Here is an 18,403-nt window from a genome sequence, read left to right as displayed (position 1 = left end):
ATATATTGCTGAACACCACCTTACAAATTAATTATGAACTAATTAACTACATAACTTTGTACTTTGTAGCTATTTAGATGAAGGATTAACCAAAAAAAGTATCCTCGACTTATTTTGTAGCTGGTAAAAAAAATCCACATTTTTATTATTGACAAAAATCATTTTTAATAATTTAAAAACGTGCATGAAATACTCATCTGTCAAAGATGTATTTTATCAATGTGAATATCTGATATGACAAACAGAAAAATATATGTGACAAACGGAGAAGCCTAATTAAAAATCTATTTTCAAATTTTTCAATTTCTTAACCTTAATTCCTACTTTCAAAATCAGAATGTCATATATGTGAAGGGAGGTTCATGCATGGCGAAGCTGGAATGAAGCTCGTCATCAATGGGAGAAACAACCTATGATGGGTATGAAGAGTATGCTTCCAAGCAGTATGATGAATGTGCTTCTGCTTTCTGCTGTTGTTGCTTTAAAGTCGAATGCACACTACAAGAAAAACACTCATTCAGCCACACTTTTTTTAAGCTACATTTGAAAAGCATAGCCTATTTCTAGAATAGGCTACGCTTTTTCGCATGGTGCCCTTTTATAAGAGAAAAGGAAACACTATTGAGGCATCACTTCAAAAGCGTCTCCTTAGACATTTTAAATATCACTTATAAAGCGTAGCCAAATCTAAAAAGTTATGGGTACACCTTTTAAACCAAAGGGAGCGCTTTTAAAAAGTAACCATTTGTTAAGTTTTGGGTGCGCTTCAGAAGTGTCTCCTAATATTAAAATATCAAATAAACACTTAGAGAAATTTTGTTTACCCTCGATCACCCTCGGTCCCTCCTCACTCACGCAACACACACCCTCATCCTCACTCAACAGAGACAAAAAAGAGGGAAGAAATCAGAAAGCTAAGGGGGAGAACGGGAAGAAGAAGAGAGGAGAGGGAAGGAAGGAGAGAACGACGGCGGCTAACTGGCTAGGGCTCTGCCGTTGTCGTCGTCGAATGCCAGTGACAGAGAGAGAGAGAGAGCTTGAGGAAGAGAGAAAACGCAATGGAGGAGAGAAGAAAGGGGTGCTCTGTCGCCGCTGAAGCTCCACCGCCGCGGCTAGGGCTTGTTGTCGTCGCCGTTTTGCCACCGCCAGGCTGCTGTATCGCCACTGAGGATCTCGAAGGGATGTCTCGCCGCCGTTGTGCTCTGTCGCCGCACTGCCGTTGACTGGAGCTCGCCGCTGAGCTGCTGCACCGTCTCCAAGCCGTTGCGTCACCGCTCATCTCTTCTTCACCATCGCCGCTCATCACCATGGTTGTATCCTCTGTCACCAGGTAAGCATTCTCTGTTCTGTAACCTCTCTTTCTCGCTCATTCTGTAACTCACTCTCACTTTTCAGTTCGAAGGTGTGTATAGTTTTGATAGTGGCTAATCGAGATAGAGAAGGTATGTATCAATTTTCAATTGGTTCTGTGAATTTTTGGGGGGTTTTGGGTACTAATTTTAGGTTTTCAATTAGTTTAGTATCTTAAGGAAAAATTAGTGAAAAGAACAGGTTTCACATTGAAATATTCTGATTGATGTCTTGGTTCATACGCATTCCTTGAACATAGTGGTTGCTTTCAATTTCCAGCTTCAAGCTATATTCCTCTCTGATGCTTTTTTTGGTTATGTTTTCTTTGCTTTGGGTGTTTTACATGGAATTAAGCTGTGTTTTTTGTAGGCAAACAAGATTTAATCTGTTATTTATCTGATTGATTATTGTTTTTATTTTTATGTTGGTTTTGGTATACAGATATAAAATCAGGACATGGATTTGTTGTTGGAGATGAAGGGTACAGGCAGGACAGTGACATTCAGAAAGTTAAGCTTTCAAGGGAGGCATTGACACAGCTCTCCAAGTTAGTTGAGTCCAGAGTTAGTACAGGGTGAGTATCTTTTTTTTTTGTGTGCAGCTTATGAGAATTTTTTTCATCCTAATTGATGTTGGAACCTGAAAGTGCTCATTCAGTTGTTTAGGTGATGATGATATTTGGATTGATAACATCAGATAAATGTGTGAAGCTCTAAACAATTGAGTGAATTTATATGGTTTTATGTTTCCTTTTTTGATGATTGCTTTTGTAATTGACAAGTTCCATATCGATATCGTCTAGGAATATGGCCAAATAGCATTCTCCTATGAAATTGCTTTTAGAGTTGAGTCAGGTCCATAATTCTAAATTGGTAACAAAACTTATTGTTTGCTTCATGTTGTAATTGACTGCATTTTATATATAATTAAATGCTAGATTTGAGATTCCTGTAGTATAACTAATACCTTATGAACTATGTTCTGTTTCCTCTGGTTGAGATTATTTACTGAATTTTGATTCTATCATTTTAGCAGATCCAGAACTTGAAACATCAGTTCTTTTAGTTTGGTAAGTTTTATAACATAGCATAACTTTTCTTGTTAGAAATCTAAGTCAGATTTTTCTTGTGCAGTCTCGATACGATCTTAACACTATTCTATTCCTTTTGGAATTGGGGCTGCTACCAGGTTAGATTAAATACTATCTACCATAAATCTTCTATTTGCATATCTAGAGGCTGTGGATGGCAGCACCTTGGGCCTTTCATAAATCTAAGAGCATTCTACCTATGTGGGATTTCACTTGCTGCAACATTGGCATTTTGGGTCAAATTAAGAGGTAAAGAACTTTGGATTGGTATGACCATCTTTTCTAAGTTTAAACAGCATCCTCCCCCTCTCCCTGTAACTTATATTTGTCAATTTGCACCAGGTTCCATTTTTTTCTGATCTTGTAGCTGATGAAGTCTCTAGGTTAATTTTAATTTTGTTGTTTAGATTTTGTATGAATTTAATTAGACTTGAATTTTTAGGTTTAACTTAGTTTGAATTAGGATTTCAAATTAGAATTAGCTTTAGTTGGTGAACTTTGAACATGTTATTCTAGTTCTTGAGTGTTGTATTGTTGATGGTTTGGATAATAATTCTTGACTTATTAGTTCTCATATTTATGAGAATAGCTTCTGCTATCATGAATGTGAAGTCAAATTATGGGATAAAAAGAAATTGGCAAGGAGATCCATGCATTCCACTAAGTTACATGTGGGATGGTGTTAATTGCAGCTATGCTGGTTCTTCTTCTCCAAGGATCATATACTTATAAGTTTTGGTTAATTTTATAGTAGATGAAACTACATAGTTTTCTCTTGGATGAAATTGATGAAACTTATTTATAATCATGATGGTTGTAGGAACTTATCTTCCAGTGGTTTAACTGGAAATATAGCATCAGCCATATCCAATTTGAAGTCAATAGGATATTTGTAAGTCACTGAATCCATCAGATGTACAATTATAAATGCTGAGGTATAAATTTCAAGAGTTGAGTAAAAATAATTTGTTCCAATTTCAGGGATTTATCAAACAACAGTTTGACAGGATCAGTGCCTTATTTCTTATCTCAACTTCATTCCTTGAAAGTTCTGTAAGTCAGATATTTTCATATTGAAAACTTATTTCTGAATGAATTTATAAAATAAAAAATAAGTGACAACACAACATTTTTCCTCCAATGAAGGAACCTGGAAGGGAATCAGCTAACAGGAGCAGTTCCAATGCAACTTAGAGCGAATTCAAATAATGGCATGCTCAAAACCAGGTATGTTTTATAGTTTATACCTTAAATTTCAGTTCCAAATAGTAATATTTTCTGTTACTAACATGTTTATTAAACACTTAGTGTGCAAGTTTCATTTAAAAAGAAAGTTTTATTATTAGTATGTTTGACATTCAAGGAAATAGTAAAGACAAGCAATGCTATTTCAATTCAATCTTTAAAGTAGTAAGAGAAAAATTATACCGTAGGTTCTAGCTAGTAGTGTAACATCCAAAACAAGGTGTTACACCTTACACGTATCTAACTTTGATTTTGTCATCAAGTTATTTAAGCGGTTATATCCTATCATCACTTTCAAGTTTCAAACCTTCAGCATCTCACTCTTTTAGATCTTTCAACAAATTAGTTATTAAGTTGTTGTAAAAATCGTATTGCACCTCTTTTACTTTAATTATCAGGTTTTTTTTTGTTGTCACTTGGTTGTGACTTTTAATTACCAGTTTGTAAAATGTCTAGTCTTATTGTAGTGCAACTTTTGTTGATTACTAAGCAGTGCTTTTATTATTATTGTAAATGCAAGTTTTGGAGGAAATCAAGGTCTTTGTTATTCAGGTTCATGCAGCAATAGTAATAAAGTTGTGGTTCCATTGGTGGCATCACTAGGTGGAGGTTTTGTTATTCTAGCAACAGCAATCACTTCTTTCTTCATATTCAAAAGACATAGAGGTACATGATAATCTTCTATGTTTGGTTTAATTTCTAAGACAGTTAGCTTTATATTTTACTCAATGCATTGTTTCCACATACAGTAACCTCTGAAATGGGGAATCTGAGAGCATATTCAAGAATAAAGATGGAGTTAGAGTCAAATAAACAGCAATTTAGCTATGTTGAAGTCCAAAAAATTACCAAAAATTTTTAAAGGGTTGTGGGAAAAGGAGCATCTGGAACAGTGTATCATGGCTATGTAGGTGATACTGAAGTTGCTGTCAAAATGCTGTCTCCTTCAGACTCAAACTCAGCCCAAGCATATCTACAATTTCAAGCACTATTCACCCGGTGAGAACAATAGAAGAGGAGAATCTTGATTATGACAGTAATGCTTGCTCATCCAGCTTGATTTTTAATAGTCCCTCCTAGAAAAATGCTCTTTAGGCCAGATTTTGAGATGGATAATTGATTTAGAATATGTTTAATTTAGTGGGTATGTTTAATTTAGTGTGAGATGTATAAATATTTAAAATGATGTTCATTCCAATACTTTTGGTTCATTATAAATATATTTTTTGTTGGAAGATCATTTTTATTATTTAAAGAAATTATTTATTATTATGCATTTATTTTTATTTTATAATATTTAACTCATTTAATTAAAAATATAAAATGATACATGTAATCATATTACTAAATATTATGTACAAAAAATTATTAGAATATATATATATATATATATATATATATATACAGAAAATTTAAAAAAAAAAAGAGGGACCTAAGGCTACACTTATAAATAGTAGCCATAGTATACAATGTGGCTACGCTTTACAGGTGATGCAGTAGCATTGAAAAGCGTAGCCTATTCTGGCAAAAATAGAAGCTGAAAAGCGTAGCCTTTGGTCCTGGACAGCATCACTTGAAAAGCGTAGCCTATTCCCAAACGCCAAAAGCGTAGCCCTTGGTGCAGAAAAGCGTAGCCTTTGAGAATAGGCAACGGCCGAATAGGAATCACCCTAAAAAGCGTAGCCGTAGCCTAAAAAGCGTAGCCGTAGCCTAAGGCATCATTTTTTTTCACTTTTGGCTACACTTTTCAAGTGTACCTGAATGGGTGTTTTTCTTGTAGTGGCAAACTTAGGGAGGTGATTTTTCCTATGTCCTCCATAAAAGGTAAGCATAAATTGTTTTTGCTATCCAATGGATCTTCGTTGGTGTTCTTTGTTTATATTTTTTTGCACCTTTGAAAAGCAACGAAGAACAATAAAAAATCCAAAGGTGCAAAAAAGATATAAAACTGAGAACAACTAATGAAGTCCCATTAAATAGCAAAAATAATTCATACTTATCTTTCACAGAGGGCATCAAAAGAAGCATCTCCCTGGATTCATCTTGGTCTTCGACTTCAAAGCAACAACAGTCAGAGAGCAGAAGCACGTACCATCATACTGCTTGGAAGCATACTCTTCGCACTCATTGTGGCTTACTTCTACAATTGATGACGACTTCGTTTTATTCTAGCTCCACCCATGGTTGAACCTCTCTTCACATACATGATGTTTTGATTTTGAAATTGGGAAATAGGGTTAAGAAATTGGGAAATTCGGGAATAGGTTGCTAGCTAGGCATTTCCTTTTGCCACATATATTTTTTTGTTCAATCCCGCTACGTTACTAACAGTATTTCTACAAATTTCTGCCAACTCTGGTTTATAACGGTATTTAATGGAAGTATCTTTGTGGATGTGTCTAATAAATATATTTTTTTATGGCTGTGTCTAATGAAAGTGTCTTTATACACTACTAGAAAACTAGTTATTACAGACGGATATTTCCGACGGATTTTATCCCACAGAAATACAGACGAAATTTCAGAAGGATTTTTTGTCGAAAAACAAAAAAATGAATTAGCATAAATTATAGACGGAAAAAGAAATCCGTCTATAATTCTGTCGAAAAAATTAATTTTTTTCGTGGAAAATAGTTATAGACGGAAAATCCGTCTGTAATTAAATAGACAAAAACAATGAGTTTTATTAAATTATTACAGACGGAAAATCCGTCTGTAATTTAAAATTTTCCGCCGGAAAAAAACACTTAAACCTAATCTAACCTCTCTCTTTCTCGGGCTCCATTCACAAATAACTTAAACCTAATCTACTCCCCATTCGCAATGCCTCCGTCGAAGAACCCCTACCCCCACTTTCTCGAGCTCCATTCGCAATGCCTCCGTCGAAGATCGCAATGCCTCCGTCGAAGAACCCCTAACCGCGACGAAGAACCCCTAACCCTCCTTTGAGTTTCTTTGCTCTTCTCTCGCCACTCTCACCCTCAAGCTCACTGAGTCTCACCACTCTCACGGCTGGTCTCGCTGTCGACCTCTCTCTATCTCTCCGGAATATCGCTTCTCTCGCGGGCGTTTCAGACTCAAGGTCGTCACGCTCTGTTTCCGCTGCTGCTCTGTCACCGTCGCTGCTCTATCGTGCTCTGTCGCAAGTGAATCAATGGAATTCAACCCGATCCCAATCGGTTCCTGCTCCAAAGAGAACCACAGCATCTACCAGCAATTGTTTAAATTACGCTGATTCAGGTATGCATTATTTAAATTACGCCGATAAACTTTAGGGCTCAATTTTTCTACGCCAGTTTAGCTAGGTTTATCATACTCTGCTTTTGTGGCTCAATTGTTTAATGGTTCCAACTATTATATAAAGCAAAACAAAAAGTATACAAAATTAATTGAAGCAAAAAAGCTTGATTGAAGACACTGTGATAGTCAAGTCCAAATAAAGAGAATGTGACTAGTGATGAATAAATTAAAGTTGCATGATATTTCGTTAAATGTTAAAATATTTTTTAAATATATATAAGGCAATTTTGAACTATATAGTTTGCACATTTGTTTGAACTTCTGCAGCAAAGCATTGCCGTATGGAGTTACTCATGTAGCAAAGGATAGTGGCTTGCCCATGGTTTCTTGATCAAGTCCTCCTTTAGCAAAATTCTTAGTGTCTTATTTTTATATCTGTAGTGTAAGTACCGCTGGATCAGCTTTAGAGCATATGAAGAGGACTCATGAGGCTGTAAATGAGAAAGAGTCCAAGCATATTTCTGTAGCAGTGTTACTAATCAGGTATCTAGTGAATTGATTGTGAGAAACTAAGTGTTTTTTTTATATTTTTTTAGTTCCCCTTTCATGTGAGAAATTACCTGATAGCTATTTTAAATTTTAGCTCTACAAAATTGAAGCTAGAAAGCTCAGCAAGAAAGGCCGGTGGCCAGAGATGAGTGTAACAGAAGGTAAATTATAATATAGACATCTTCAGAGAGAACGTGGTAAGTGTTATTATAGGCATGAACATTGAGTTTTGAGGTAGAGAGGAGAATGAATATGCCATGCGGCAATACTCTGTAAGTTTTGTTTTGATATATATTTTTTTAATTTTATTTTTAGATAAAAGGATATTCGTTTTCCATAGATGGCATAATAAGGTGCATATAGGATTCTAAAGTTATGAGGACAGTGAGAGACATTTCCATAATAGCTGCCAGTGTTAAGAGTTTCAAGTAAAGCTTGAAGACTGTTCTTGTTGAAATTGAATAAGCTTAATGAGAGAATGACTTGGAAATAGCAAGAAGCTAGTTTCTTATTCACCTGAATCACCTCTGAGATAATACTTTGATAAAGACTTCTTTTTAGTTGAATGCATATTGGTCTAGGATAATTATTGGTGATTATATGTCTTTGCATGTGATGTTTTACAGCTTGATTATTGATTCACTTTTGTTGGATTATCTGGTTTATGTTGATGATGATAGTAGTTGCATGTGATGTTTTACAGCTTGATTATTGGTCAAAGTGCCTTTTCAGTTTATCAGTAGCATTTGGCTAACCGACCTGTGAATGTGAGTCTTAAAGATCCTAGTTTCTGCCTTTATCTTGCATTTTATTACCCAAAATGTTATTTGAGATCTCTGTTTTTTATGCAGGTTCTTCATGATCTTCTTGAGTTCAAAAGTGATCGTGCTCCAATACATGTAGGGAAGGTTGAACCTGCTTCAGCTATTGTGCATCGGTTCTGCACTGGTGGGATGTCTCTTGGAGCTATTTCAAGAGAAACTCATGAAGCAATTGCAATCGCAATGAACAGATTAGGTGGAAAATCAAATTCAGGGGAAGGTGGTGAGGTAATACAATTTGAAGGTCCAAGAGAAAGTATGAGAAAATCTCTGGTTGGCTGCATTGCTTACAAGAGAAGATTCATACGCTACTATTTTTAGTGTAAATAGGGATTCCAAAAATTCTCCTTTGAGTTTTGACCATATATATTCTTTTGTTGTTACTTTTAGGGTATGTCTTCACTAGAGGAGGGTTTGTGGAACTGTCCAAAAAGCTTTCTCTACCTCTAGGTTCCACTCTTGACAGGTACTGGATACCGAATAAATAATTACTTTGTTTTGTATTTCTGAAGATATAAACTTATATCTTGATTTATGTATAATGAGTCAAAATCTGTCATGATTGTTAGATATGTGGGATTTTGTAGGGTAACAATCATTGCCTTCTAATGAAGTTATGGTCCATTGATTCTACATTTTTTTTTATTAACCTGCTTTGAATTCTAAGTCATAATAGGTAAAGTTATAGCTTTTGTTTACTATATTTATTTATGTGCTAGGTTAGAGTACCATTGCAAGTGGTATGTCTCTATTCTGAATGTTTGTTTCTTTCCTGTTTGGCTGGAACTGATGACCGATATGAGGGTCAAATAATAATGCTTTTCAGATGCAAGCGGAGATTCAATTGCTTTCGCCACTAGTTCCTGTTTGTCAATTGAGCTTCCTCAGGTTGCTGGTCCATCATGGGCACCCTTTGCTTCTTGGATCACTGGTTGGTAAGTCAACCTTTTCCCCTTCTTTGCCTTTATATGCTTTCTTTACCAATATAGAATTCCTTAATTAATAATACCATGTTCTATATTGGTAAATAGCTAAATAACTAGAAATGTTGATGTTATGGTTGTTTAAAAAAAATGTAGTTTTTTGGATTATTAGTGAGATTTTGGAACCTGAGGATTAATGGCCATATGTCTTTTTATAGAATGCTTTGAAGTTTGGATTTTGATATAGGGACCATGTAACTAAAGTGGTTCAAATTTGAATATTTAGCTTCTCAGCCTAAGAGTTCTAGGAAGTTAGATCACAGAGCTCTGAGTTGAATAGTTTTGTTACTGCTTACACCAAATCAACTTCTGCCCCTCACATAATTATCTATTGAATTGCATTTTCAAGTGAAAACTCTGAATGGTGTATGGTGTATTTGCAAGCAGAGTCTAACCGATTTACTGGTGTTGCAGAAAGGAAGCTTCGTGATGTTGAAGCACGGGAAGATAACCTAAGGCGGCAAATCATTACTTTCAAGTTAGAGTATGTTATTTTCTATATAATTTGCATTTTTCCTTTTATCCAGAGTCATTTTAATTATGATATTGATTTGCTAATTCCGTTGTCATTGGGAGCATGTACAAATAGATTATGCAATATCTACCTGTGTTGTCTAGAATGGCTTGTTTAGGAGGATACCTAACCTTTCTTTTTTAATACACAAATCCTGTAGTTATACAGGAGACTGTGAAAAGCCTTGAAGCAAGAAATCGATTAATGAAATTTGTTATTGCTTTGAGTTGAAATCTTCTTTTACTTAAAAAATTTACTCAATTTTTGGAATTGAAATGCTGACGATAATCAGATCATGAATGGTGCAACTCACAGTCAATGTTAAGTTTCATATGTTGTTAAAATTTGATTGTTTAAAAAGTATGATAATCTCTATTGTGAGTGTGTGGGTGTACGTGTGCGTGTTTCAGTTGTGATGAAAAGGACAAGGAGATCATACTTGAGAGGCAATCCCTTTCTGAAAGGCAGAAGATTTTACAGCAAGAACAGGAAAGGCTACTTCAATCACAAACGTTTCTCAATATGAAATATATACTGATGGATGCCACTCTAAGACAAAGAGAAGAGGTTCGTCTCTGAAAATTCTTGGTCTAGATGAAATTAATATGAAATATATACTGTCTTTCTGTTATTCATGTTTGGATTTGCATTCTGTAAATATAGGTACTTGCTAAACAGGATTTGCATTCATGTTTGATGTAAATGTGAGTCTATGTTTTTGTTCTTTTATTTCTCAAATCACAGTCAATGATTTTGATAAATTAATTCTGTGCAATTTCTGGTATGTAAGTAGAAAATTGATACCTAAATATACTTTTCATTTTTCATTAATACAAGTTTAAATTATATATAGCATTATATAGTTTGTGAAAATATACTTGTTCAAAATAGAAGGACATAGTTCCACACATATATGCCATGCTTAGGAAGATTGCACATATACTTGTTCAAAATATACTTGTTCATTTTTTTTCTCTGCAGAGGCACCCGCACCACAGCTCGACGGCAAGTCTCGCAACAATACTTTCGATCTTGACTTTGAAGAATGACTTCAAGCAGTTAGAAGGTACAACTTTAGTTCTTCTCAATTCTGACTCATCTTTTCAACCGCTATGAGGTGCAAAAGGGCGTTGTCTATGTGTTTGTTTGTTTGAATCTTTGTCTCTGGTTTCTTCTGTTCAAACCTGAAACAACAGCAGATAGGCCATTTTTGGCGTTTGTTTCTTCTGACTATTTTTGAGCTTTTAACATGAATCAATGTTAACAGCCACAACAGATTGTTCTATTTTATATTCACCAGATTTTGCGGACATGTCTTTGACTTCTTCTATGGCAATCAAAATCTATTGCTCAATGATATCAAAGGTTATTTATTAGAATAATCTTTATAAACTGTGACGTGTATAATGTAACTTCTTATATACAAAATTTATCACAGCTACCTTCTTTCCAACAATATAGCGGAGGGGGAGGAAGAAAGAAAAGGAAAAAGGAAAAACCATGGACTCAGTGGAATTAAAATGCTAAAATGTCAGAATTATATATATATAATTTTGGATTGAATTTTACACACGTTCCAGTTTTTGCTAATCTCTTTTTGACACTTTTTTTGTTGGCATTATGCTTTATTTATTTATATTTTTTTTGCTGTTGTAAAGATTAATTTTTTATTCAGAAATTGAATACTGCTGAGTACTTCTGTGACAGATTCAATCTCAAGCTGCACACTGCTGGGATCATTGCTGCCAGTTTCGGATTGGCGAATCTTTTCTCCAGGCCCGGTGGAGGGGAAGGATTAACTTAAGTTGTTAAAACAAACACAAGTTCTTAAAATAACAACTATCATATAATAAAGTGTTTTCTTTTCTTTTCTTTTATTTTTCTTTTTGTTCAGGAAATAGAAGCAAGTAAAGGTTGGAGAACATGGAAAGAGTACCAAATGAAAGTGAGATGTGAATGATAGACTTATTATGGCTGAACGTGCATTCACTGACAGAGATGGCCTCTTAGGAATGACATGGCATAAGCATTTGGTGAGTATATAGTTTTTTACTCTAAGAAGCAAGTGTTTTCTAGGCCAGTTCCCTCATTCTTCTTCTGACTTATAATATCACATAGTCTCATTAACAAATGCCATGTGAACATTAGATGAATTCTACTGTTTTGAATGAAACCAGGGTTCTAACTTCTAAGAAAGATGAAATTGAAGAAACCAAGCAAGCAAAGAAGAGAAGAAACATCAAACATGGCTGCTACTGTTGGAATCACAGAACCACAAGGAGATCCAGAAAGTGTATTTGTCAATGGCTCTGAGCAAGTCACCATCATGCAATCTAAAAGGAATAGGATCAATATAAAATCTTGTTTGTTTAAATTGTTGAAAATGAGGGAACTAGTAGTGTCAATGAGTAATGTAAATAGTTATAGTTCTGTCAATGGTTTATTTTTTTGGGTATCTTTTTATTGAGATAGTGAGATATTGGTCAATGATGTTGAAAATAACATCCAATTTTATAGGTATCATGCAATGAATATTATGTTTATCTATATGATTTTTGGCCTCTTTTTTTTCAATTTACAGTGTGTTTGATGGAGGAAATTTAAAAAATAAACCTAAAGTATTCATTTTGCAATGGAAAAATTTAAAAAATTTCTATTTTACTTTACCGACGGATTTACAGACGGATTTTCTGTCTGTAATCATAGTGTGAGATGATTTTCCAATGTTCAAATTACAGACGGAAAATTCGTCGGAAAATCCGTCTGTAATTACAGACGGAAAATCCGTCTGAAAATCCGTCTGTAATTACAAACGGAAAATCCATCGGAAAATCTGTCTGTAATTTCAGACGGAAAATCCATCGGAAAGTTTGTCGCCTTTGGGAAATAGACAAAAAATTTACAGAGGGAAAATCCGTCGGTAACTCGTAAAAATCCATCTGTAATTTTCCGACGGAAAAAAATCCGTCGGTAAATAATTTCCGACGGGGCTTTTACAGAGGGACAAAATCCGTCGGTAATTTCGTCGGTAACCAAAAATCCGTCTGTAATAAAGACTAAATCCGTCTGTAAATCTGTGTGTATTAATCCATTTTCTAGTTGTGATAAATGTATTTCCTGGATGTGTCTCTTTATACATGTGTTTAAAATATAATAATTAATTATTGTTGGTAATAAGTTGGCAGATAGTATATTGGTACCCTATACCTTTCCTTTTTTGTTTTCTATATTAGATGTTCACGTTAATGAAGTACGCTTTCCTTGATGAATGGGTATTTCGTGCATGTTTTTAACTTTTTAAAGGTCATTTTTGTGAATAATAAAAACGGGGTTATTTTTGTCAATGACAAAATAATTTGAGGTCATTTTTGGTGGTTAATCCTTAGATGAAAGAAAAATCGCAAGTTGAACAAATAACTTTTTGGTGTAGCTAGGAATTGTGTTGTGTAAATCTTTTTATGTTTGTTACTAGGCAAACTCCTAGTACACAAAAGTTTACTTTGCTGGCGAAAGTAATCTCAAAAGATTATAAATAAAAATTAAATCTCAAAATATTTAAAAATATGACAAAAATAGCATATATTAAATATATATTCTGAAAAAGACTTTAGACATTAAATTTGAATGCCATTATTTGCAAGTATTATTAAAAAATAAAAAAATGTTATCCTTAAATTGTTGTGATTTTACACTAAGTGGATGTTCTTAATTAATATTTTTTTTGAATGGTTGGAATCTTTTAAAAAAAATTAAAATAAAGGTGACAGCTTGAATTTCACTGTGATTTAATTTTTGATTATGCACAAAGTAATAGCGATTTCTGATCATGAAAGATTCGGACGCTGATAAAACTGACCATGGAATATTGAAACTAAAGTACTCATACAAGATAAGTGTTGTTCGACAAAAATGACCAATTGTTAAATTTTTGTTTATAATTTCGTAAATACCCATCTCCTTTCTTTTTTATTCTTAATCTTCCTTTCATAACCACTACCAACTCCGCTGCAAAACCCACCATTCCATCAGATCTACTCCCACCTCTTTTTCCTTATCTCTCTTTCCTTTTGGCGGCGCTGAGAAAAATGAATTTGAAGAAGAGCAACTTGTAGCAGTGGAAGACGAATGCTTCAGAGTCTCTTTTTTTTCTTGTTTATTTGTGTTATGAATGTAACTGGTTTTGGTTTTTGTAGTGAGTTTGACTCAAATTTTTTATTATTGACCTGTGAAATTTCTACACTATTGTGTGATTTTTTTCTATGATTATTGTTTAAGTATAGTTAATGATGGATGATATTGAATCTAGATTGTGTTGGTGCACTACAAGAAAAACTAGTATTTGTAACAAAAAAATATTACAAAAAATCTGAATTTTGAAACGAAAGGAATTTGTAATAAAAAAAAGGGTTGTTGTAGTATATTACAAAAAATTTTTCTAAAAAAAAATGAACTGTTACGATACAAAGTGATATTTTATAACAAATACTTTTAATACAAAAACTAAAATTTATTACAAAAGCGATAAGAAATTTTATCCTATGAGATGTTTTTCGTAACAATATAATTCTTCTATCACAAAATTTTGTTACAAAATATAACTCGATTTTGTAACATTTTTCATTCCTTTGGTTACAAAAGCACAATATTTATTTTGTAACAGTTTTTTTAATACAAATTGCACACATAATTTAAAAAATTGTATTTTTTTAATTAATTGATATATCACTACAAGAAATTACAGGAATAACGACCGATTTTGCATCTGATTTTTTTTAAAAATTGGTCTCTAAACCCTTTTCCATTTACATGAAGAGGAAAAAAAAACCTAAGTTCCTTCATAATCCAAAGACAGGAATATATAACAAAAATAAGGACTCATTATGTCATTAAGTCTACAAATACTATAACAAAAACAAGGTTTCTGTATTCTACTTTTCATTTTAACCTTTGGGGTTCACTTGGAGGCAAAAACCCATATAAACCCAATTTAACTGAAGAAGTTCATGATCACCAGATGAAGAACCAAATTGCAAAGAACAACATTAGCAAAGGCACTCTCAGGAGCAAGATCCTGTAGTAGCATGGATAAGTAAAATTTTGTAAGAATATGTCAAGTGAAGAAAGCAAACATAGTTTGACAATAAAGTCACTAAACAACTGATAACTATGCTTGCTGTTTTAGTATCAATACCAAACAATTGCTCTAGCATATTTTCATTTAGTAAAAAGTACATTACTTATGTAATGTAAGAATGTTCATAAGTTATAACTTACTATAAAAGTCCAGCACCATCCCGCACAATCTCAAAAGATAGGAGTGGCATATTCAATTCAAGCATATAGATTCACAATGATTTCCACTAACTTACTATAAAATTCTAGCACCATTTCCCATAATCTCAAAGGATAGCTACTGTATATACCTAATTCTAAAACAAAACTAATTAAAATAATAGTACTTCCAAAATATTTTTTTTAAAGATAAAGATAAGTGTTAAAATAACCAACAATAAAATTATTACCAAAGATTAGTTTGGATTAGCATGATGTTGGAGTTCAGTTTTGACAGTTGAATATGAGCAGTTAGGTACTGACTTAAGCTCAAGAGCTTTCTCTGGATGATCTAATAAAGGGAGTAAAGATCTCTACTCTGATTTTTGCTTGATTAAAACACCAAGTAGAAATAAAATAATCCGTATTTCAAAGTAAATACCAAGATACCAGGCACCTGAACCTTAATAAAAATATAATAATAGTAGCAATACAAATTCTTTGGCATGTGAATTTCTGTCGCTTAGGAAATTATTAGTATAACCATGGTTTATCTTAAGAATTTAGATCCTAAATTGAATTTCATGCTTCTAGAAGACTCTTAAAAAGAGTTTTCCTCCTTACCATATCATACATAGCCTAATACTAAGATTTTTATGCTTCATTTGGGAGGAAGAGAGAATGAAAAGAGAATACTAACGCCATGAAGAATTGGAGTGGATGCAGTAGTGAAGATGCAAGAGTTGTTTAGCTGGAGTTCAAGTGGGCCCCCTTGAAAGTGCAAGATTAGGTGGTGGTGGTGTGTAGGGCTGGCAATATATACCCTATCTGCGAGTATCCAACCCGGACCAATATGTTCAAGTAGAATTGTCTACCCGACCTGCTGCGGGTAGGGTAAGGTGCGGTGCGAGTTTGCCTGCGGGTAGGGTAGGGTGCGGGTTCAGGGTATACCCTACCCTACTCTACCCGCACCCCTAATATATTATATAATATATATGTAAAAGTTATATATGTAGTGAAGAAAGTGAGTGTTGAATTCACAATCTTTCTCTTATAAAAGTTTGAAATAATTTATTTTTTATTTTCTATTTTATTAGTATGTATAAAATTTGGAATGATTGAATTTTATATTTACTTAAATTTTTTTTATTTTTCTGTGGATAGGATCGGGTAGGGTAGTTTTTAGAACTTTAGAGTGGGCTAGGGTTAGGGTTGAGAGATTTTCAAGCCACGGGTAGGGTAGGGTAGGGTAGAGTTTTAAGAAAGTTTTTAACCTGCGGGTAGGATTAGGGTAGAGTTTAAACCCTACCCTACCTTATCCATTGCCAGCCCTTACTGGTGCAGGTGCGTGTGCGGGTGCTGGTGCCAGTGCCACGAGTGGTGGGTGGTTCGCTGTCTCTCCCATATTCATGCACACATACACAATCTAGTAGCTCAAACTATACTCTTATTTTTTGCTCGTTTCAAAAGGAATTAGAGAAAGAGAAACAGGTACTACTAGTTTTACTACATATCGTATTAAAATACAAATATGCATTGTATATTACTATTCTATATTTCTATTATGATGAATCATTTCAAAATATATTTATAGACATTCTATGTTTATGATTTATGAGTAAAATGACATTTACATTAGTGTTATTTAGATGAGGTAAATATCTTGAATTTGTTAATGCTTTTGCCTAGATTCTGTGCTTCTTGCTTGCATCCTAGCTAGTTGTAACTTACCTATGTATATTATTCTTTGAGGTAATGACCAAATCAGTACCCGAAAGATTCAAACGCTGACATTTTGGTACCTCACTATTGTTATTGACAAAATGGTCCTTAAAAGATTTTAAAATTTGACAAGCGTACCCACGAGTTCACCGGAGCACATTTCCGGCAAACACAGTGCTGACATGGCCACTGCGTTTTGATGACATGGCAAATACCCTTCCCCACCCTAATTCTTCTCCTTCTCCTTCCCCCTCCCCAACGCACTCCCCCTTCCCCTTCTTGAATGCATTCTCCCCCTCCCCAACCCTAATCCTTCCCTCCCCCTCCCTAATCCTAATCCCCCATCTCCAACGCACTTCCCCCTCCTCAATCCAAAATCCCCCTTTCTGAACCCTAATCCCCTTCCTTAACTAATTCTCCACTAAAACCAAGACAAGCTATTACCTTTACCAGAATTAATTAAAAACCAACATGCTGAAAGCATAGCATAACAGAAGAATACTACAGCATCAGAGTAGTTTTGAAAGAAATGGTGGTTGAAGAGAACAACAGCAACAACAACAATGGTGGGTGGGCACCAATAGGGTCTCTAATGAATGTGAATGTGCAGAGCAGAGATGACTCCCATTTGACCAACTTTGAGAGTTCAGTCAACGCTGTCTCCTTTGGCTTTGTGGCCACTGCCATCCTCATCTCCATGTTCCTTCTCATGGCCATCTTTGAGAGGTTCCTTAGACCCAACAACTCCGATGAATTCTCCCCCTCTGCTCGCCGGACTTCCACTGATCTTGAGCCCCAGATGGCCTTTCCCGGCAAGCTTGGCCACCCTTCACCCAAAAGTGCTTTCTTTCATGCCAAAAAGTGCTTTCTTTCATGCCAAAAGTGCTTTCTTTCTTTGGTGTTTTACTGATTTACTCTTTATTACTCTCACATTTTTCTGAGGAATGCTGATTGTTGCAAAGTGCTATTTTTTACTTCAAAAGTCTTGCCTTTTTTTTATTCGGGGTAGCTAAATTTGGGTTTTGGATAATTCATGATGAGGATTTTCTGACAAAAGATGAAGATTTAGTTTCCTAATTCTGGTTGGCGATAGCAGTGAAGACGAATGGGAGATAGAGTTGAGAGTGTGAGATACTGGGTTGGGAAGGGGATTAGAATTCAAAGGGGTAAAGGAAGGGGATTAGGGTTCAGAAAGGGGGATTTTGGATTGAGGAGGGGGAAGTGCGTTGGAGATGGAGGATTAAGATTAGGGAGGGAGAGGGAAGGATTAGGGTTGGGGAGGGGGAGAATGCATTCAGGAAGGGGAAGGGGGGAGTGCGTTGGGGAGGGGGAAGGAGAAGGAGAAGAATTAGGGTGGGGAAGGGTATTTGCCATGTCATCAAAACGCAGTGGCCATGTCAGCACTGTGCTTGCCAGAAATGTGCTCCGGTGAACTCGTGGGTACGCTTGTCAAATTTTAAAATCTTTTAAGGACCATTTTGTCAATAACAATAGTGAGGTACCAAAATGTCAGCGTTTGAATCTTTCGGGTACTGATTTGGTCATTACCTCTTTCAAATCTAATCAAATCAAATCTTTTCTTAATGACTCTTTGACAAACTAATGATCTTCCTTGTAA

At 34.7% G+C, this 18,403-nt stretch overlaps 4 protein-coding genes and 1 long non-coding RNA gene across 6 annotated transcripts in view; all 5 read left to right on the top strand.

Annotated features, from left to right (window-relative positions):
- LOC110266852 overlaps positions 1-2,965 on the top strand; it is a 6,386-nt gene extending 3,421 nt beyond the window's left edge. The window contains exons 2-4 of the mRNA XM_021111896.1: positions 1,117-1,330; positions 1,792-1,924; positions 2,484-2,965. Of these exons, the coding sequence (XP_020967555.1) occupies positions 1,117-1,330; positions 1,792-1,924; positions 2,484-2,799 (663 nt within the window). The 3' untranslated portion in view covers positions 2,800-2,965. The remainder of the gene's footprint in view (positions 1-1,116; positions 1,331-1,791; positions 1,925-2,483) is intronic.
- LOC107619698 (putative leucine-rich repeat receptor-like protein kinase At2g19210) lies at positions 3,035-4,694 on the top strand. Of its 2 annotated transcripts, none has more exons than XM_021110810.1 (6): positions 3,035-3,168; positions 3,261-3,332; positions 3,422-3,493; positions 3,587-3,667; positions 4,200-4,351; positions 4,438-4,694. In XM_021110810.1, the coding sequence occupies exons 1-6, from the start codon at positions 3,041-3,043 to the stop codon at positions 4,545-4,547; spliced, it is 615 nt and encodes a 204-aa protein (XP_020966469.1). In that variant the 5' UTR covers positions 3,035-3,040; the 3' UTR covers positions 4,548-4,694. The 2 variants fall into 2 exon arrangements, with proteins under 2 accessions (XP_020966469.1, XP_020966468.1); XM_021110809.1 differs by having other exon boundaries at positions 4,435-4,694.
- LOC107616635 lies at positions 7,597-11,596 on the top strand. Its single transcript, XM_021111895.1, has 8 exons — positions 7,597-8,241; positions 8,326-8,523; positions 9,122-9,230; positions 9,693-9,762; positions 10,203-10,359; positions 10,774-10,858; positions 11,060-11,157; positions 11,468-11,596. Exons 2-8 carry the CDS (start codon positions 8,428-8,430, stop codon positions 11,594-11,596), a joined length of 744 nt encoding a protein of 247 aa, XP_020967554.1. The 5' UTR covers positions 7,597-8,241; positions 8,326-8,427.
- LOC107616914 lies at positions 11,736-12,176 on the top strand. The gene is made up of 2 exons (XR_001614702.2): positions 11,736-11,825; positions 11,970-12,176. It is a non-coding gene; the product is annotated as an uncharacterized LOC107616914 (long non-coding RNA).
- Positions 17,195-17,710, top strand: LOC107615541. Its single transcript, XM_016317596.2, has one exon. It carries the CDS (start codon positions 17,315-17,317, stop codon positions 17,693-17,695), a length of 381 nt encoding a protein of 126 aa, XP_016173082.1. The 5' UTR covers positions 17,195-17,314; the 3' UTR covers positions 17,696-17,710.

The sequence above is a fragment of the Arachis ipaensis genome, chromosome B09 (genome assembly GCF_000816755.2).
Source record: "Arachis ipaensis cultivar K30076 chromosome B09, Araip1.1, whole genome shotgun sequence".
NCBI lineage: Eukaryota > Viridiplantae > Streptophyta > Magnoliopsida > Fabales > Fabaceae > Arachis > Arachis ipaensis.
This window is presented reverse-complemented; position numbering and strand designations above follow the sequence as displayed.

Bases quoted from the DNA above. Each gene is read 5' to 3' on its own strand.
- LOC107619698 (XM_021110809.1), top strand. From the start codon at position 3,041: ATGAATGTGAAGTCAAATTATGGGATAAAAAGAAATTGGCAAGGAGAT. The intron at 3,333-3,421 runs GTAAGTCACTGA...TTCCAATTTCAG, and splicing joins TTGAAGTCAATAGGATATTT to GGATTTATCAAACAACAGTT. The intron at 4,352-4,434 runs GTACATGATAAT...TTCCACATACAG, and splicing joins CATATTCAAAAGACATAGAG to TAACCTCTGAAATGGGGAAT.
- LOC107616635 (XM_021111895.1), top strand. From the start codon at position 8,428: ATGTCTCTTGGAGCTATTTCAAGAGAAACTCATGAAGCAATTGCAATC. The intron at 9,231-9,692 runs GTAAGTCAACCT...CTGGTGTTGCAG, and splicing joins GCTTCTTGGATCACTGGTTG to AAAGGAAGCTTCGTGATGTT. The intron at 10,859-11,059 runs GTACAACTTTAG...CAATGTTAACAG, and splicing joins TGACTTCAAGCAGTTAGAAG to CCACAACAGATTGTTCTATT.
- LOC107615541 (XM_016317596.2), top strand. From the start codon at position 17,315: ATGGTGGTTGAAGAGAACAACAGCAACAACAACAATGGTGGGTGGGCA.